A 21,186-nucleotide genomic window follows, 5' to 3' on the forward strand; every position below is an offset into this window, starting at 1 on the left:
ACGAAATTATCTAAATTTACTTTTAAAATCAGTCGTCGATTCGCGCAACTTATAGACGACTTCGTCATTTGTATGGCGTACATAATCGTCCATCTGAACAAGCCATTCGGGTTTGTTAATAAGCAAAATTGCCGCATATGGAGTGAGACCAATCCAAAAGAGACCCTACAGACTCCATTACATCCAGAAAAATGCACCGTATGGTGCGGTTTTCACGCTGGTGGCATCATCGGACCTTATTTCTTCAAAAATGAGGCCGGAGCTCGCGTTACGGTCAATGGAGATCGTTACCGCACCATGATCAATGTTTTTTTGTTTGAAAATATGGATAAAATTGATCCGGAGGAGATGTGGTTTCAACAGGATGGCGCTAAGTGCCATACGGCGAACGCAACCATCGACTTATTGAAATCAAAATTTGGCGATAAGTTGATTTCGAGAAGTGGACGTGTCAACTGGCCTCCAAGGTCGTGCGATTTGACACCTCTCGATTATTTCCTGTGGGGCTACGTGAAGTCACTGGTTTATGCTGATAAACCAGCAACAATTGATGCCTTGGAGGCCAGCATTGTTCGTATTATTCGTGACATACGGCCAGCAGCGCTCGAAAAAGTGGCCAAAAATTGGACGTCCAGAATGCACTTCGTCAAGAACAGCCGCGGTGTCCATATGCCCGAAATCATTTTCAAATGTTAATGTCACGTATTGATCTTTCGAATAAAAAAATTTTGATTACAATTTAATTTTTTGTGTTATTTTTTACAATTTCAAGTTCTATCGGGCTTAAAAAAACACCCTTTATATATCCCAGATTGGGAAAATACGGCAGCAAACAGAGATGATTGGAGATTTTTTCTTAGTTCAGCTTATGGAACAAATGTTCTGTAAAAGACCAGCTAAGTAAGTAAGTAAGAAGAATAGAGTTTTACTTACTTAGCTGGCCCATTAAAGAACTTTTGTTCCATAGACCGAACTAAGAAAAGATCTCCAATACTCCCTATTTGTTGCTTCGCACTCTGGAATACCGCGCCTTTTCACCTCATCATCCACTTGTTTGCTCCATCTATTCCTTGGCCTGCCAATTCTGCGTGCACTGCCAAGCGGCCCGTATTTATACGCCTTTTTAGCGGGTTCATCTTCACCCATTCTTATGATATGGCCTAGCCAACGTAATCGCTGCATCTCGATACGTTTATCTATACTGATGTCGTTGTATAGCTGATACAGCTCGTGGTTCATGCGACATCGATATTCACCGTTAACGCAGATTGGTACGTAGATCTTTCGAAGAATTTTTCTCTCAAACACGCCAAGCACTGCCTTATCTGCTTGCGCAAGTACCCAGGCTTAGGAACCATAAATCAGCATGGGTGGTATCAATGTTTTGTAAAGCGTTATTTTTGTTTGACGAGTTGTGGCTTTGTTTTTAAAGTGCTTACTTAAGCCAAATTAGCATCTGTTGGCCAATACAATTCTTCTTTTTATTTCACAACTGATGTCGTTTGTTGTGTTTACGGCGGTGCCGGGGTATACGAAGTCTTTTACTACCGCAAAATTATAGGAACCAACTTCAACAGTTGGTTCAAGCTCAAAGGACGCATTGCGCGTCGACACCATCAACTTGGTCTTCTCACTGTTTACCGCCAGACCCACTTTAGCAGATTCTCCTTCGACCTTCATGAATGAAATTTTCCAGCAGGATGTTGAAGAGATCACACGAAAGGCTGTCTCCTTGCCTGAAACCTATTTTAACTAAAGACCTTGTGCCAGTTAAGCTGAAAACACATACAACGTTTGGGTAAAGTTTTTTTGTCGTTTTGGCCGTTTTTACACTGTTGGGCATGATGCCGAAAAATTCAAATTCATTTGATATATATGCCGGCAAACAGATAAACGCTGGACTTTGGTATCGTCGTCGCCCTGTTGTTGTTGTTTTTTTCTCAACGCCCAACACAAAACTTTACTCAAACGTTGTATGTGTATTGAGCTTTAGAGTCATTTTACAAAGCCGAATGAGCATTGCAGGGATACCAAATTCAGACATGGCTTGGAATACCTTTAAACGTAGCGGGCTCTCGAAGGCTGCTTTATAATCTACAAAAAGGTGGTAGGTGTCGATCTGCATATCGTGGGTCTTCTCCAGGATTTTCCGCAGGGTAAATATCTGGTCAATGGTGGATTTGCCAGGTCTAAAGCCGCATTGGTATGATCCAATTATTTCGAGGACCATGGGCTTTAGTCGTTCGCACAATATCCCTGACACTATCTTGTAGGCGATAGGGAGAAGACTTATGACCCTATAGTTGGAGCAAATCTTCTTTCTTATGGACGGGACACAGGATGCTCAGGTTAAAATCGTTGGGTACACGTTCTTCCTGCCAGATTGTGCTAACTAGCTGATGAATACACCCTATCAGCGTGTCGCCTCCGGTTTTAAACAGCTCGGCTGGTAGGCCATTAGCTCCTGCTACCTTATTATTCTTCAGTCGGTTTGTTGCTGTCTTTACCTCATCTTGGCCGGGTGGTATACATTCAATACCATCTTCTGGGATTGGATCTGTTGTATCTTCGTCGCTACTATTGGGTACCAACAGTTTGGAGTACCAATAGTTTAGAGGGAATTGTTTTTCCTATACTAGGCGATTTTAATGCCAAAATTGGAAAGGAGAATATCTTTGGCCCAACAGTCGGGAAATTCAGTCTCCACAGTGAAACATCTGACAATGCTATGAGGCTGATAGACTTTTCATCTGCAAGAAACATGGTAGTTAGCAGTACCAGATTTAAGCATCTCGATATTCATAAGGGCACCTGGCTGTCGCCAGATCAAAGAACAAGAAATCAAATTGATCACGTTGTGATAGATGGAAGACATTCATCGAGCGTGTTGGATGTACGATCGTTCCGAAGTGCAAACATAGATTTGGACTACTACCTTGTTGCAGCAAAGGTACGTACCAGATTAAACGTAGCAAACAATGTGCGAACAGATACAACACGGAAGTTGGACATCGGTAAGCTGCAATCACAACAGATAGCGACAGCATATTCCACTCAACTGGCCCAACTGCTTAATCAAAGCACTCCTCGTCCCGATAACATATCAGGACAATGGCATACCGGAGGCGACAAGCTGATAAGGTGTATGCATCAGCTAGTTAGCTCCATCTGGCAGGAAGAACGAGTACCCGACGATTGGAACCTGAGCATCCTGCAGCCTTCGACAGCCCGCTACGTTCAAAGGTATTCCAAGCCATGTCTGAATTTGGTATCCCCGCAAAGCTCATTCGGCTTTGTAAAATGACTCCAACTAACACAAGATCTTCAGTTAAAATAGGAAAGAACCTCTCCGAAGAGTTTTGTACCAAAGGAGGTTTCAGGCAAGGAGACAGCCTTTCGTGTGATCTTTTCAACATCCTGGTAGAAAAGGTTATACGAGAGGGAAACGTCAAAAGAAGTGACGCAATCTACACCAATAGCCACATGTTACTTGCTTATGTTGATGATATAGACATCATGGGACGATCAGTAAAAGAAGTAACTGATACCTTTATGAAAGTCGAGGGAGAATCTGCTAAAGTGGGTCTGGCGGTAAACGGCGAGAAGACCAACTCTTGAAGTTGGTTCCTATAATTTTGAGGTAGTAAAAGACTTCGTATACCTCGGCACCACCGTAAACACAACAAACGACATCAGTTGTGAAATAAAAAGAAGAATTGTATTGGCCAACAGATGCAACTTTGGCTTAAGTAAGCACTTCAAAAACAAAGCCACAACTCGTCAAACAAAAATAACGCTTTACAAAACACTGATACTACCCGTGCTGATGTATGGTTCCGAAGCCTGGGTACTTGCGCAAGCTGATAAGGCAGTGATTGGCGTGTTTGAGAGAAAAATTCTTCGAAAGATCTACGGACCGATCTGCGTTGACGGTGAATATCGACGTCGTATGAACCACATCTGATATACAACGACATCAATATAGTTAAACGTATCGAGATGCAGCGATTGCGTTGGCTAGGCCATATAATAAGAATGAGCGATGATGAACCCACTAAAAAGGCGTATAAATTCGAGCCACATGGCGGTGCACGCAGAATTGGCAGGCCAAATAAAGATGGCGCAAACAAGTGGATGAAGAGATGACAAGGCGCGGTATTCCAAAAAATGAACAGAGAGAATTGGAAATCTTTTCTTAGTTCGGTCTATGGAACAAATGTTCTATAGAGGGCCAGCTAAGTAAGTAAGTATTCGAAATAGAAGGTTTTCCTGTCACAAACTGAGCGGCGAATGAATCGTTTTCAATTCATTCTCGTGTGTCGTTCTCGAACAAAATATCCGCAAAAACTATCGAGAAACATTCGAAAGCGATATCGTTTTCGACAGCAATGGTATGGTGGGTTATTCTGGACCTTTGTACCTTTCATTGTAGAGGTAAAAACTCAGACGTTTTACAAAAAACCTTTATGACAGTCAAACATTATACTCTCACCACATAATAAATTTGTATATAACAATTAGATAATTATCTGAATAATATCAGTGCCAATCCCACCCATCACATATCCAATCAATAAAAAGTATCAATAGAATTTCTATCAAACAATAACTTGAAATATTTCACAGTGAATATTAACGAAGAGCCAGCCGCAAGAAATATTTCATTGTCCCAATTCATAAATAAACACGTGCACTTTTTGTGGTCGCGCTAACGTTTGTTGATTTTTTCTTTTGATGAATTCATTGATAAAATTGTTTAATTTAATTTTGTATTTTTATTACTTTTTTTCTATTCATTAAATAATTTTCTTTGTTTTTTTTTTTTTCTTCTCCACTCGTTTGTTTTGCAGACAGTCCCGTATCACCAATGACATCACTGCTACCCTTAGTTTTCGTAATTGCAGTGACGGCAGCTAAACAAGGCTATGAAGATATACTGCGATATAAAACTGATAATATTGTTAATTGTTCACCAGGTAAGTGGGTGGTAGTTGGTGTAAATTATTTTGTAAATTGTTCCATTTGTATTTTACAGTAACTGTGATACGTGATGGTGTGGAGCAGCATATCGAATCCCAGTATGTGGCACCTGGCGACTTGGTGCTGGTAGAACGAGATTGTGATGTACCCTGTGATTTGGTTCTAATACGTTCCTCCGATCCACATGGCAAATGTTTTATAACCACTGCCAATTTGGATGGTGAATCGAATTTGAAGACCCTAATGGTGCCGCGTGATTTACCCATGGTCGATGTCGATCAATTGCACAAATTGGGTGTCATCGAGTGTGAAAGTCCCAAGACTGATTTATATAGTTTTAATGGTAAAATAGAATTGGCAGGAGCTGAGGGCAAAGTTTTACCCTTGACCGCGGAAAATGTCTTGCTACGTGGTTCTCGTGTCAAGAATACCGAATGTGTTATTGGCTGTGCCGTCTACACTGGTATGACGACCAAATTGCAGTTGAATTCACGTCTCACCCGCAACAAATCTGCCTCCAGTGAAATGTATATCAATCGCTTCCTGATATTTATTTTAGTTGCTCTAATTGTGATTGTTACCGTCTTGTATTTCCTTAAACGTTACGACGAACTTTTTGTGATACCCAATCTGGCGTATTTGGGTCCTCCAGCCGATAGTTATAGTGTTAAGCAATTTCTACAGGATTATTTGTCATTTTTAATTCTCTTTAATTATTTGATACCCATTTCGCTGTATGTGACAATTGAAATGCATCGGGTATTGGGTGGTCTATTTATGGAATGGGATACCCAGTTATACGATGAGAATACCGATCAGCCGTGTATTGTCAATACCTCCAATTTAAATGAAGAATTGGGTCAAATCAATATTCTATTTTCGGATAAAACGGGTACTTTGACCAAAAACGAAATGATCTTTCAACAATGCTCAATTGCGGGGAGGAAATATATGTACAAAAAGACCAGGTTGCAGGAAGAGGGTTCTGCCTATCAGATTGATATTAATAAATTTAATGTGAGTATAGCCATACATATAAATATTTTATGGATAATAATTTCTTAATAATATTTCTTTTTCGATTTTCAGAAAGACCAGAAAAACTTCTTCCAGGCCCTTACCATTTGCCACACCGTCCAAGTGGCAGGTGACATGAACAGCAACAATGGTTCAAATGAGGAAGGAACAGAAAAACTAAAACCCTCCGAAATTGAAACAAAAACACCTGCGGCACCCATAGTCAACTCCCTAGCCAACAAATATTCCATTTCCGACATCACAGAAGAAAGTCACAATTCTAGTCAACAAAGTGATGTCAATGCTTTGGAAACCTCTTTGACAACAGATCCCAGTGGTGCACCAGAGACGGCAGCAGTAGTACCTTCACCCATCAATCCCCAAATAACATCTGATGTTAATCCGTTGCTAGATGATGCCGCCGACAAAGTGGAAAGACGCAAAAGGCCGCATATTGTGAAACGTAGTCCAAATTTTGCCCGGGCCACACATACACGTGTTCACCCAATGTCTGTACCACCTCAGGGTTTTGAAATGGTCAATGGTGTGGGTGGTGGTGAAAGGCCAGTAATATTTCCCTCATCTCTGCAAAGCATACCAACTGGACGTCCACTATCAATGCAATTTAAACGTTCTACCTCAGAAGTGGATTTACCCGAACATGCTTGTAATGGTGCTGGCGGTAAAGCAATGGGCGCTGGTGGTATTCTTGGTCACCGGCGTTCACAGTCATATGGTGCTCCGGGGGCTTACATAACACAACCAGGTGAGTTTTGAAGTGGAAGACCTAACGGAATTTCGATTATATCGAAATATTCGTTGGAGATCCTATAAGGTATGTATATAAGGTATATTGATCGGCATAAAAGTCTAAGTCGATATAACCATGTCCGTCTGTCGCTTGAAATCAAGATACAATCCGCAATCTTTAAGATAGCGCTTTATAATTTGGTATACAAGTTTCTATTACTCCTAGGATGTTTGGTATTGAAGCCCCCAAAGAACTGTACCTCTCGATTTTCGGTATTTTGAAGGTTATAATAGTTCCACAAACATGCCATGCGGGACAGGGGAGACTTCTCTCATATCAATGTGTGCACTCCGACTTTTACTAGCTCAATGTTGCGGAACCTACTGTTTATCGCCGAGTCCGAACGGCGTGTCTTAAGACACCACTTGTAGAGAAGTTTTATATGGCTGAAATGTTCAGTAAATGTCGCCAATATTACTGAGGGGTATTTTACCACCGTTGAAAATTTGATGTTCAATGGCCGGGGAATCGAACCCACAACCTTCAGCGTGCAAGGCGGGTGTGCATACCATTGCACCTCGGTGGCACCCTAAAGGTTATGACCTCAATATCCCACCGAAATAGCGGAAATTTAGCACTAAGACTTCGTTGGTGGTATAAAACATTACACCTGAAATTTCTCAGTATAGATCCACGTCTTCATATAGGTCCCATAGAACGGTACCATCCGATTTCCGGTATTTTGAAGGTTGTGACCTCAAATATCCCACCAAAGTGGCTGACATTTGGTAATTAGTCTTGCTTGGGGGTACAAAACCTTCCACCTGAAATTTGCCGGTATATGTCCACGTCTTCATATAACCTTTATAAAACGGTACCTTCCGATTTTCGGTATTTTGAAGGTTGTGGTCTCAATATTCCATCGAAATGCCTGAAATTTGGTGCTTACAATTTGTTGGTGATATAAAACATTCCACTTGAATTTTGTCAGTATATGTCCAGGTCTTCATATAGCCCCCATATAACGGTACCTTCGGATTTTCTGTATTTGGAATGTTGTGGCCTCAATATCCCACCGAAATTACTGAAATTTGGTATTTTGTGTTCGTTGGTGGTATAAAACTGTCCACATTTGTCAGTATAGGTTCACGTCTTCATGTAGGCCTCATAGAACGGTACCTCCCAATTTTTTGGTATTTTGAAGGTTGTGGCCTCAATATCCCACCGAAATGACTGACATTTGATATTTTGTATTCGTTTGGGGTATAAAATTTTCCACCTGAAATTTGTATAGGTATAGGTCCACGTTTTCATATAGCCCCCATAGAACGGTACCTCCCGATTTTCTGTAGTTTGAAGGTTGTGGCCACAATATTCCATTAAAACGGCTGAAATTTGGTATTTAGTTGTTCGTCGGGGGTATACAACATTCCACCTGAAATTTTTCAGTATAGGTCCACGCTTTATATAGCCGGTACCTCCCGATTTTCTGTATTTTGAAAGTTGTGGCCTTAATATCCCAACCAAATGACTGAAATTGTGTATTTAGTTATCGTTAGGGGTGTACAACTTTCCACTTAAAATTCGTCGGTATAGGTCCTCGTCTTTATATAGCCCCCCTAGAACGGTACCTCCCGATTTTAGGTATTTTTAATATTTTGCCACATTATCTTACCGAAATGGCAACAATTTCGTATTTAGACACCTTTTTCATTCATTCCTGCAAAGAATTGTCGGGAAAGGTCCATGATTTCATAGGACCTTGTTCCTACATCTCAGCTTTTTGCAGATAGCTGTGGCACGCAAGGTCGACGTTGACATGCTTCGAATGTTACACAACTTCAGACTTTCACAAATGATGTCAGGGAAGATATCAGACGTCAAGATTGTACAATCATCTGTATACGTTTCGATCTCAATGCCATCTGGAGGTGTGGAATACCGAATAGGTAGAGGTTAAACATTTCCGTAGATATCGCCACACCATGGGAAACGGAATTCCAAGCGCGTATGGTGTCCAGAAATGTAATTGATTATCGAACGTTTCAAACTTAGCCGGAGGGTAGTCTGTTCGGTGTCCTTAAATCAATGGCGATAAGTCGAGCGCCAACAACTATGTCCTATCGCACGGCTTTTTCTGGTTGAGTCTTCGACTAATATGTGTGTCCTGCAGCTTACGGCACCCACGCCGATGATCGGCAAATGGATAGCTATTTCCAATGCTGGGAAGGAGTAAAATCTCAGGAGTCTTTGATACGGGCGACAAAAGCAAATTGGCGTGTACGATTCGCCTTTCCTTGTCTTTACAGACTTCAGGCACGATGTGGGTGGCTAGCGACAGGCTGAGAACTTTCGTGAGATACTAATGTCCCGGCTCACCCATCTGTTTCAGCATTGCCATGGAGACACTGTTAAGGCATAATGCTTTGGATGATTTTGCGCCATAATCATGTTTTGTGACATAGGACCGAATGTCACAATTCGTGATGAGCATTAAAGTCCCCATAAGATAAGTCGGTTAGAACCTTCCAAACTCTGGCAAATGTTGGGCCTATAACTTTAAGTATAGTTGTTAGTCGGCCTAATGTATACGTTAGTCAACTCTAGCCTGACAGCTATCCCATGCATTGCAGCTACGATCAACAGAGATAGGTTCAAGCGAGATATATCTGGGGAACTACGGTACTCTCCGCTAATACTGGGGGTCCCCAATACATGGCCATTACGCGCTGACCATTACCATTGTCACAACTCGTTATAATATTTAAAATCCTCTAAGATGAGTCGATTATGACCTCCCAAAAGCGGTAGAACAGGCAAACTATTGATAGCCAGACTATCGTTTTGGTCACTGTCGTAAAGCTTTGTTTATATCGGACTCAGAAGCAATTGTGTTTTAAATAATTCGCTACAGATAACGCGAATAATTACTTTTGGAGGCCGGCGTAACCTTTGTTTTATGACAGCAATCAAAACTATAGTTGTACTATCGATAGTTTGCCAGCTCAAAAAAGCGGGCCAATAACCTGGAGTACAACTTTCAATCGTCGGGATGTATACGTTAACCTAGATAACTAGTTTTGGAAGCCACGTAACCTTTGTTGTACGACAGCAATCAAAACGATAGTTGTACTGGAGCTGGAGTACAACTTTCAATCGTCGGAATGTACTCTACTTTGGCTTTTCCACTTCTGACTGCTACCCCATACATTCAACCTACCGATCATTAGAGCCACATACAAGCGAGATAGGTCTGTATTGAACAGAAAGCTAGTCGCCAAGGGCAATTCTTCCTCAGTATCTAATAACCATCACAACGCTGTAAGCTGCAGTTGTTGTTGTCCTTGGTATCCTTCACTACAGCTACTATGAAATTCTTCCGACTCATAAAGTCCACTATTTCCTCGATCTTACTTCACTAATGACTGTGTTCTCGCAGCATGCAGGAACGTAGTCCCTGTTCTAGTGTCTCACATGTATGAGTTCTTAGTAACGCCTCAGATGAATTCCCTTTCGATATTTATTGTTTCTCACCGAAGATTGAGTGTGCCTGGATGCGGATGTGACAAACGAAGCACACCCAAATTGGTACTGGGTTTTGCTCTTTCTCGGCACGGACCAAAATAATCCGAAGGGGGCACTTGTTATATTTATATATTCCGTCTCAGTTAGCAGAATGATTATGAAAGATGTTTTCCCGGCAGATATTCTCCTTTCCGATAATAATTGAGATTTGAGAGAAACTATAACTGTCCCATTCATTTGTTTTTGTTTTTAGTATCACCTGGTGGTGTGGTTTATCGTACAGCCAGTACAGCATCACGTGAATCGTATGCGGCACCGAACTTCCAAAGGCAACCTACCGTGCTGATAAGAGCAGAGTCACAAAGGCGGAAAAATGAAATTGAACAAGTTGTACAGTAAGTATCCCCAAATATCCATCAAATACATACAATATTTACCAAAACCTTGAATTTTTCAGTACCCTAGACTACCAGGCCTCTAGTCCCGACGAGAAGGCCCTCGTTGAAGCTTGTGCCCATTTAGGTTTGGTCTATTTGGGAGATGATGATGAAATCCTCAAGATACGTGTTGTGCCACCTCACATGGATTATAGTCGCCCCTTCAGTGTGGGCAAAGTAAATGAAATGAGTTTCGATCGTTTACATGTTCTCGAATTCACTTCGGATCGTAAACGTATGAGTGTCATCATCAAAGATGAGAATAACATCAAATGGATTTACACCAAAGGTGCTGAAAGTTATGTCTTTCCATTGTGTAATAATCAATCGGCCGATATGATAACGAAGACTGATGCTCATATAAGCGATTTTGCACGTTTGGGTCTACGGACGTTGGCTATTGCAAGGCGCAGAATTGACGATGAGGAATATAAAACATTTGTGGAGGAATTAAATGAGGCTAATAGTTCGCTGGAAAATCGCAAGGAGCTGAGCGAGAAGTGCTATTCAAAAATTGAAAGTAGTAAGTATGAAATTTTGTAAGCATTTCGATATTTAATTATTAAAAGGGGGTGGGGGCTTCGAAGTAATCTTTCAGAAAAAAAATCTGAAAGAAAGGTTGCTTCAATACAACCTTTTTTAAAGAAATTCGAAAAGAAAGGGTGCTTGGATAGAACATTTCTGAAAGAAAGGGTGCTTCGATAGAACCCTTCTTAAAGAAAGGTTGCTTCTATAGACACTTTATGGAAGAAAGGGTGCTTCGATAGAACCCTTCTTAAAGAAAGGCTGCTTCCAGAGATCCCTTCTGAAAGAAAAGTTGCTTCTATGGACACTTTATGGAAGAAAGGCTGCTTCTCGAGACCCTTTCTGAAAAAAGGATGGGTCTAAAGACCCTTTCTTAAAAAATGCTGCTTCTCGAGAACCTTTCTGAAAGAAAGGCGACTTCTAAAAAGAAAGGCTGCTTCTAGAGATCCTTTTTGAAAAAAAAACTGCCTCTAGAGACACTTTCTTAAAGAAAGGCTGCTTCTGTAGATTATTATTGAACGAAAGGCTGCTTCAATAGACCCTTTATGGAAGAAAGGCTGCTTCTACAGATTTTTCTGGAAAAGGGCTGATTCTAAAAATCCTTTCTAAAAGAAAGGCTGCTTCTAGGGACCCTTTCTGAAAGAAAGGCTGCTTCTACATACCAATATTGAAAGAAATGCTGCTTCTCGAGAACCTTCTGAAAGAAAGGCGGCCTCTAGAAAGAAAGTCTGCTTCTAAAGACACTTTCTGAATGAAGGCCTGCTTCTTGCGATCCTTTCTGAAAGAAAGTGCTTCTATAGACCCTTTCTCCAAGAAATGGTGCTTCTATAGACCGTTTCTCCAAGAAAGGGAGCTTCTATAGAACCTTTCTCCAAAAAAGGGTGCTTCTATAGACGCTTTCTCCAAGAAAGGGTGCTTCTATAGAGCCTTTCTCCAAGAAAGGGTGCTTCTATAGACCCTTTCTCCAAGAAAGGGTGCATCTATAGACCCTTTCTCCAAGAAAGGGTGCTTCTATAGACCCTTTCTCCAAGAAAGGGTGCTTCTATAGACCTTTTCTCCAAGAAAGGGTGCTTCTATAGACCCTTTCTCCAAGAAAGGGTGCTTCTATAGACCCTTTCTCCAAGAAAGGGTGCTTCTATAGACCCTTTCTCCAAGAAAGGGTGCTTCTATAGACCCTTTCTCCAAGAAAGGGTGCTTCTATAGACCCTTTCTCCAAGAAAGGGTGCTTCCATAGACCCTTTCTCCAAGAAAGGGTTCGTCTATAGAGCCTTTCTCTATAGACCCTTTCTCCAAGAAAGGGTGCTTCTATAGACCCTTTCTCCAAGAAAGGGTGCTTCTATAGACCCTTTCTCCAAGAAAGGGTGGTTCTATAGACCCTTTTTCCAAGAAAGGGTGCTTCTATAGACCCTTTCTCCAAAAAAGGGTGCTTCTATAGACCCTTTCTCCAAAAAAGGGTGCTTTCATAGATCCTTTCTCCAAGAAAGGGTGCTTCTATAGACCCTTTCTCCAAGAAAGGGTGCTTCTATAGACCCTTTCTCCAAGAAAAGGTGCTTCTATAGACCCTTTCTCCAAGAAAGGGTGCTTCTATAGACCCTTTCTCCAAGTAAGGGTGCTTCTATAGACCCTTTCTCCAAGAAAGGGTGCTCCATAGACCCTTTCTCCAAGAAAGGGTTCTTCTATAGAGCCTTTCTCTATAGACCCTTTCTCCAAGAAAGGGTGCTTCTATAGACCCTTTCTCCAAAAAAGGGTGCTTTCATAGATCCTTTCTCCAAGAAAGGGTGCTTCTATAGACCCTTTCTCCAAGAAAGGGTGCTTCTATAGACAATTCTCCAAGAAAGGGTGCTTCTATAGACCCTTTCTCCAAGAAAGGGTGCTTCTATAGACCCTTTCTCCAAGAAAGGGTGCTTCTATAGACCCTTTCTCCAAGAAAGGGTGGTTCTATAGACCCTTTTTCCAAGAAAGGGTGCTTCTATAGACCCTTTCTCCAAAAAAGGGTGCTTTCATAGATCCTTTCTCCAAGAAAGGGTGCTTCTATAGACCCTTTCTCCAAGAAAGGGTGCTTCTATAGACCCTTTCTCCAAGAAAAGGTGCTTCTATAGACCCTTTCTCCAAGAAAGGGTGCTTCTATAGACCCTTTCTCCAAGAAAGGGTGCTTCTATAGACCCTTTCTCCAAGAAAGGGTGCTTCCATAGACCCTTTCTCCAAGAAAGGGTTCTTCTATAGAGCCTTTCTCCAAGAAAGGGTGCTTCTATAGACAATTCTCCAAGAAAGGGTGCTTCTATAGACCCTTTCTCCAAGAAAGGGTGCTTCTATAGACCCTTTCTCCAAGAAAGGGTGCTTCTATAGACCCTTTCTCCAAGAAAGGGTGGTTCTATAGACCCTTTTTCCAAGAAAGGGTGCTTCTATAGACCCTTTCTCCAAAAAAGGGTGCTTTCATAGATCCTTTCTCCAAGAAAGGGTGCTTCTATAGACCCTTTCTCCAAGAAAGGGTGCTTCTATAGACCCTTTCTCCAAGAAAAGGTGCTTCTATAGACCCTTTCTCCAAGAAAGGGTGCTTCTATAGACCCTTTCTCCAAGAAAGGGTGCTTCTATAGACCCTTTCTCCAAGAAAGGGTGCTTCCATAGACCCTTTCTCCAAGAAAGGGTTCTTCTATAGAGCCTTTCTCTATAGACCCTTTCTCCAAGAAAGGGTGCTTCTATAGACCCTTTCTCCAAAAAAGGGTGCTTTCATAGATCCTTTCTCCAAGAAAGGGTGCTTCTATAGACCCTTTCTCCAAGAAAGGGTGCTTCTATAGACAATTCTCCAAGAAAGGGTGCTTCTATAGACCCTTTCTCCAAGAAAGGGTGCTTCTATAGACCCTTTCTCCAAGAAAGGGTGCTTCTATAGACCCTTTCTCCAAGAAAGGGTGCTTCTATAGACCCTTTCTCCAAGAAAGGGTGGTTCTATAGACCCTTTTTCCAAGAAAGGGTGCTTCTATAGACCCTTTCTCCAAAAAAGGGTGCTTTCATAGATCCTTTCTCCAAGAAAGGGTGCTTCTATAGACCCTTTCTCCAAGAAAGGGTGCTTCTATAGACCCTTTCTCCAAGAAAAGGTGCTTCTATAGACCCTTTCTCCAAGAAAGGGTGCTTCTATAGACCCTTTCTCCAAGAAAGGGTGCTTCTATAGACCCTTTCTCCAAGAAAGGGTGCTTCCATAGACCCTTTCTCCAAGAAAGGGTTCTTCTATAGAGCCTTTCTCTATAGACCCTTTCTCCAAGAAAGGGTGCTTCTATAGACCCTTTCTCCAAAAAAGGGTGCTTTCATAGATCCTTTCTCCAAGAAAGGGTGCTTCTATAGACCCTTTCTCCAAGAAAGGGTGCTTCTATAGACCCTTTCTCCAAAAAAGGGTGCTTTCATAGATCCTTTCTCCAAGAAAGGGTGCTTCTATAGACCCTTTCTCCAAGAAAGGGTGCTTCTATAGACCCTTTCTCCAAGAAAAGGTGCTTCTATAGACCCTTTCTCCAAGAAAGGGTGCTTCTATAGACCCTTTCTCCAAGAAAGGGTGTTTCTATAGACCCTTTCTCTAAGAAAGGGTGCTTCTATAGACCCTTTCTCAAAGAAAGGGTGCTTCTATAGACCCTTTCTTCAAGAAAGGGTGCTTCTATAGACCCTTTCCCCAAGAAAAGGTGCTTCTATAGACCCTTTCTCCAAGAAAAGGTGATTTCTCCAAGAAAGGGTGCTTCTATAGACCCTTTCTCCAAGAAGGGGTGCTCCTATAGACCCTTTCTCCAAGAAAGGGTGCTTCTATAGACCCTTTCTCCAAGAAAGGGTGCTTCTATAGACCATTTCTCCAAGAAAGGGTGCTTCTACAGAGCCTTTCTCCAAGAAAGGGTGCTTCTATAGACCCTTTCTCCAAGAAATGGTGCTTCTATAGACCCTTTCTCCAAGAAAGGGTGCTTCTAAGGACCCTTTTTCCAAGAAAGGGTGCTTCTATAGACCCTTTCTCCAAGAAAGGGTGCTTCTATAGGCCCTTTCTCCAAGAAAGGGGGCTTCTATAGACCCTTTCTCCAAGAAAGGGTGCTTCTATAGACCCTTTCTCCAAGAAAGGGTGCTTCTATAGACCCTTTCTCCAAGAAAGGGTGCTTCTATAAACCCTTTCGCCAAGAAAGGGTGCTTCTATAGGCCCTTTCTCCAAGAAAGGGGGCTTCTATAGACCCTTTCTCCAAGAAAGGGTGCTTCTATAGACCCTTTCTCCAAAAAAGGGTGCTTCTATAAACCCTTTCGCCAAGAAAGGGTGCTTCTATAGGCCCTTTCTCCAAGAAAGGGGGCTTCTATAGACCCTTTCTCCAAGAAAGGGTGCTTCTATAGACCCTTTCTCCAAGAAAGGGTGCTTCTATAAACCCTTTCGCCAAGAAAGGGTGCTTCTATAGGCCCTTTCTCCAAGAAAGGGGGCTTCTATAGACCCTTTCTCCAAGAAAGGATGCTTCTATAGACCCTTTCTCCAAGAAAGGGTGCTTCTATAGACCCTTTCTCCAAGAAAGGGTGCTTCTATAGACCCTTTCTCCAAGAAAGGGTGCTTCTATAGACCCTTTCTCCAAGAAAGGGTGCTTCTATAGACTTCCAAGAAAGGGTGCTTCTATAGACCCTTTCTCCAAGAAAGGGTGCTTCTATAGACCCTTTCTCCAAGAAAGGGTGCTTCTATAGACCCTTTCTCCAAGAAAGGGTGCTTCTATAGACTTCCAAGAAAGGGTGCTTCTATAGACAATTCTCCAAGAAAGGGTGCTTCTATAGACCCTTTCTCCAAGAAAGGGTGCTTCTATAGACTTCCAAGAAAGGGTGCTTCTATAGACCCTTTCTCCAAGAAAGGGTGCTTCTATAGACCCTTTCTCCAAGAAAGGGTGCTTCTATAGACCCTTTCTCCAAGAAAGGGTGCTTCTATAGACTTCCAAGAAAGGGTGCTTCTATAGACAATTCTCCAAGAAAGGGTGCTTCTATAGACCCTTTCTCCAAGAAAGGGTGCTTCTATAGACCCTTTCTCCAAGAAAAGGTGCTTCTATAGACCCTTTCTCCAAGAAAGGGTGCTTCTATAGACCCTTTCTCCAAGAAAGGGTGCTTCTATAGACCCTTTCTCCAAGAAAGGGTGCTTCCATAGACCCTTTCTCCAAGAAAGGGTTCTTCTATAGAGCCTTTCTCTATAGACCCTTTCTCCAAGAAAGGGTGCTTCTATAGACCCTTTCTCCAAAAAAGGGTGCTTTCATAGATCCTTTCTCCAAGAAAGGGTGCTTCTATAGACCCTTTCTCCAAGAAAGGGTGCTTCTATAGACCCTTTCTCCAAAAAAGGGTGCTTTCATAGATCCTTTCTCCAAGAAAGGGTGCTTCTATAGACCCTTTCTCCAAGAAAGGGTGCTTCTATAGACCCTTTCTCCAAGAAAAGGTGCTTCTATAGACCCTTTCTCCAAGAAAGGGTGCTTCTATAGACCCTTTCTCCAAGAAAGGGTGTTTCTATAGACCCTTTCTCTAAGAAAGGGTGCTTCTATAGACCCTTTCTCAAAGAAAGGGTGCTTCTATAGACCCTTTCTTCAAGAAAGGGTGCTTCTATAGACCCTTTCCCCAAGAAAAGGTGCTTCTATAGACCCTTTCTCCAAGAAAAGGTGATTTCTCCAAGAAAGGGTGCTTCTATAGACCCTTTCTCCAAGAAGGGGTGCTCCTATAGACCCTTTCTCCAAGAAAGGGTGCTTCTATAGACCCTTTCTCCAAGAAAGGGTGCTTCTATAGACCATTTCTCCAAGAAAGGGTGCTTCTACAGAGCCTTTCTCCAAGAAAGGGTGCTTCTATAGACCCTTTCTCCAAGAAATGGTGCTTCTATAGACCCTTTCTCCAAGAAAGGGTGCTTCTAAGGACCCTTTTTCCAAGAAAGGGTGCTTCTATAGACCCTTTCTCCAAGAAAGGGTGCTTCTATAGGCCCTTTCTCCAAGAAAGGGGGCTTCTATAGACCCTTTCTCCAAGAAAGGGTGCTTCTATAGACCCTTTCTCCAAGAAAGGGTGCTTCTATAGACCCTTTCTCCAAGAAAGGGTGCTTCTATAAACCCTTTCGCCAAGAAAGGGTGCTTCTATAGGCCCTTTCTCCAAGAAAGGGGGCTTCTATAGACCCTTTCTCCAAGAAAGGGTGCTTCTATAGACCCTTTCTCCAAAAAAGGGTGCTTCTATAAACCCTTTCGCCAAGAAAGGGTGCTTCTATAGGCCCTTTCTCCAAGAAAGGGGGCTTCTATAGACCCTTTCTCCAAGAAAGGGTGCTTCTATAGACCCTTTCTCCAAGAAAGGGTGCTTCTATAAACCCTTTCGCCAAGAAAGGGTGCTTCTATAGGCCCTTTCTCCAAGAAAGGGGGCTTCTATAGACCCTTTCTCCAAGAAAGGATGCTTCTATAGACCCTTTCTCCAAGAAAGGGTGCTTCTATAGACCCTTTCTCCAAGAAAGGGTGCTTCTATAGACCCTTTCTCCAAGAAAGGGTGCTTCTATAGACCCTTTCTCCAAGAAAGGGTGCTTCTATAGACTTCCAAGAAAGGGTGCTTCTATAGACCCTTTCTCCAAGAAAGGGTGCTTCTATAGACCCTTTCTCCAAGAAAGGATTCTTCTATAGACCCTTTCTCCAAGAAAGGGTGCTTCTATAGACCCTTGCTCCAAGAAAGGGTGCTTCTATAGACCCTTTCTCCCAAAAAAGGGTTCTTCTATAGACCCTTTCTGAAAGAAAGGCTGCTTCTAGAAAGAAAGGTGGTTTTTAGAAAAAAGGTGATTCTAGAGACACCTTCTCGAGACTATTTCTGAAAAACTTTGCTTCTAGAGACCCTTTCCGAATGAAAGGTGGTTTTTAGAAAAGAGGCTGATTCTAGAGACCCTTTCTGAAAGAAGGGCGGCTTCTAGAGGCCCTTTCTAAAAGAAAGGCTGCTCCTCGAGACCCTTTTTAAAGAAAGGGTGTTTCTATAAACCCTTTTGCTTTCATTGACCCTTTCTGCAAGGAAAGGCGCTTTTATTGACCCTTTCTGCAAGAAAGGTTTCTTCTATTGACACTCGACTCAACACAAATTAAATTTGAAACATTTCTTTCTTTCTTTCAGATTTGGATTTATTGGGCGCCACTGCCGTTGAAGACGCTCTCCAGGATGATGTGGCTGACACTTTGATTTCCCTGCAAAGAGCTGGCATTAAAATTTGGGTACTTACAGGCGACAAAGTAGAGACCGCATTAAATATTGCCCTCTCCTGTGGCCATATACCACAAAACGCTTTCAAATATTTCATCATTGAATGTTCGCGCAAAGAGGATATGTTATTGCATTTAAATGCTTTGGATCGTGAAATTATCTTCGGTATGGGTCGCCAATGTGCCCTTCTCATTGATGGTAAAAGTTTAACGGTAGCCCTCAATGAGACACCAAATGAATTCCGTGATGTGGCCATCAAATGTACAGCCGTTCTCTGTTGTCGTCTTAGTCCGCTGCAAAAGAGTGAAGTTGTCTCATTGATAAAGACGGCAAAACAAAATTTCAATACCGCCGCCATTGGTGATGGTGCCAATGATGTTAGTATGATTCAAGAGGCCCATGTTGGTATTGGTATTATGGGTAAAGAAGGTCGCCAGGCTGCGCGTTGTGCTGATTTTGCATTTGCCAAATTTAATATGCTGAAACGATTGCTGCTCGTTCATGGTCATTATCATACGACCCGATTGTCTTTGTTGGTTTTGTACTTTTTCTATAAGAATATTTTCTTTATGGGTATTATGTTCCTATTCCAATTCCATACACTGTTCTCATCGTCATCAGTATACGATTCGCTGTTCCTGACGCTATACAATGTGATATATACATCATTGCCGATCTTCTTTATATCGTTGACGGAGAAGCCACATACAGAGGAGACATTGATAAGGTATGATTAAAATAAAAACAAGTAAAAAATAACCTTAACATTTTTTTTAAATTTTTGTAACATTTTCATAAATAATTCCTTGCAGGGAACCCGAGCTGTACAAGAAGAACACTGGCAACAAGCAGCTGCAGTGGCCTTTCTTCCTGGCATGGACCCTCTATGCCGTTTATCACTCGCTAATTTGCTTCTATTTTGCCTTCTTTATATTCTCCACCAATGATGTGGTCCTCAATGTTGGTCAGACCGCCGAATTTTCATGCTTCGGAACACTGCTGATACAATTGGTTGTAATTGTGGGTAATCTGAAGTTATGGTTGGAATCAAAATATCTGAGCTATTGGTATATTGTGACAATAATTGGTTCAATATTGGCTTTCATGATTACCACGGTAATCTATAATGTGATTAATTTGTAAGTATTCTATCCCTCTTCGGAGAAAATGGAACCACCTTTAAATCCCTTTTGTTTTGCTTGCAGCCAATATGACACGGATATTTATTGGGCCTATAACAAACTCCTGAGTTCCATTCCCGTATGGTTGTTTACGATATTGACCACTGTTGCCTGCCTACTACCTGATTTTACCTTCCGCATGGCCAAACGAGGCTTAAATTTACCTCAACGTAGTTTTTTTCCGGGCAAAGAACGTTTGCGTTTACTCCAAATGAATCGCAATAAAGTTCAATCAACGCATTTATAGTTCCAAATTGCCCAGGGTCACAAATTTCGTCCGAACGAAAGTTAAAGTTTTCTAATTCCTCGCTTTTTCCCCTTTGGAAAACACAAAACTTTAACTAAGAAAAATGTGTATTTAAAAGTATTGAATTTTTTTGTTATTTATGTTTAATTTTTTTCTTTTATTTTCTCGTTCTAAGACAATCCAGTTTTATTATAGGTATTTTTAAATTTTAAGCATAATTTTACTTTTGTTCTAACAATGTTGTCCAGTGCCAAAAATAGTTTCGTAAGTTGTAGTTTTAAGAAGTTATTATTTATTTTATACCATGACACAAAAAAAGCAACACAAAATAAAACAACTTTTGTAAATATCTAAAATGTCAATTTAAGGAAATAAATAAATTTCAGTATTGATTGAAATACTTAAAAACCTAAAATCAGATTTTTTAGTATCCATCACAGCAAATTACAGACAGTCGAGCTTCTACCTAATGATTTATCTTGATGCCGTAACAGATTATATATTTCCATCATATTTGAACGAGTTCAAAGATTTGCATATTTATACCCTCAGCATGTATGCTAACGAGGGTATATACATTTTCATACGGGCAAAATGTGCCTCTGTCCCCTCTTTCCGGTATCTCCCCACCAAAGTTCGAAAATATCCGGAAAATTTGTGGGCACTATAACTCTTGAAGAGAATAACCGATTTGGCTCATACTTTGCACATCGTGAAATTTCTACCAGACTTAGATGAGGTTCCAATGGACTCAATCGGTCTACTCATTCGGGTACCTCCCGTACAAAATTTCAGAAAAGTTCAGTATAGGACCTGCTCTGGAATCGCTTTGATTATTGTTGTAACAACTTGTATTCACTGTAGTGGTTGGAGCGTAAGATAACTCTCGAACGAATCTGCCGATTCGGTCCACAACTTGGCCTTCGTAATATTTTCTCTAAACTTAAACGGTAAATTTTTTTTCAGGGGCTAGTTCATACTTCTTGGGAAAACAGCCCGAAAGGCAATATCGGTCCACAACTTCCGGTACTTCCCACCAATATTTAAAGAAAACATCACTAAATGGTATGCACGATATTTCTTGAACGGGGAAACCAATTTGGTCCAAACCTTGGATCTCCTAATATGTTGTCCAAATTTAGTTTAACTTTTACAATGGCACATATCGGTCCTCTCCTTAGGGTACCTCCCCCACAAAAGTTCTAAGTGCAGTTTAGGGTCTGTTCGAGGATCCTTTGGAAATGTACATGCTGTTCGTAGTGGTCCTGTTTACAGCGATATTATGTTTTCAGTGGACAAGTCGATGCTTCCTGGCATACTGATCTAAAATCTATACGATGACCG

The 21,186-nt window shown here is 41.5% G+C and overlaps 1 protein-coding gene across 9 annotated transcripts in view; it reads left to right on the forward strand.

The window, feature by feature from the left end:
- Window positions 1-20,257, forward strand: part of LOC141398605 (phospholipid-transporting ATPase IF-like) — a 106,496-nt gene extending 86,239 nt beyond the window's left edge. For all 9 annotated transcript variants that reach the window (XM_073976024.1, XM_073976023.1, XM_073976025.1 and 6 more), the window contains 8 exons: window positions 4,851-4,976; window positions 5,036-5,997; window positions 6,070-6,763; window positions 10,527-10,668; window positions 10,731-11,233; window positions 18,328-19,141; window positions 19,227-19,553; window positions 19,620-20,257. In XM_073976024.1, the coding sequence (XP_073832125.1) occupies window positions 4,851-4,976; window positions 5,036-5,997; window positions 6,070-6,763; window positions 10,527-10,668; window positions 10,731-11,233; window positions 18,328-19,141; window positions 19,227-19,553; window positions 19,620-19,842 (3,791 nt within the window). In that variant the 3' untranslated portion in view covers window positions 19,843-20,257. The remainder of the gene's footprint in view (window positions 1-4,850; window positions 4,977-5,035; window positions 5,998-6,069; window positions 6,764-10,526; window positions 10,669-10,730; window positions 11,234-18,327; window positions 19,142-19,226; window positions 19,554-19,619) is intronic.
- Window positions 20,258-21,186: the final 929 nt, after the last annotated feature.

Source organism: Musca autumnalis, unplaced genomic scaffold (assembly GCF_047663935.1).
Source record: "Musca autumnalis isolate F117 unplaced genomic scaffold, ASM4766393v1 scaffold_3, whole genome shotgun sequence".
NCBI classification, from domain to species: Eukaryota; Metazoa; Arthropoda; class Insecta; order Diptera; family Muscidae; genus Musca; species Musca autumnalis.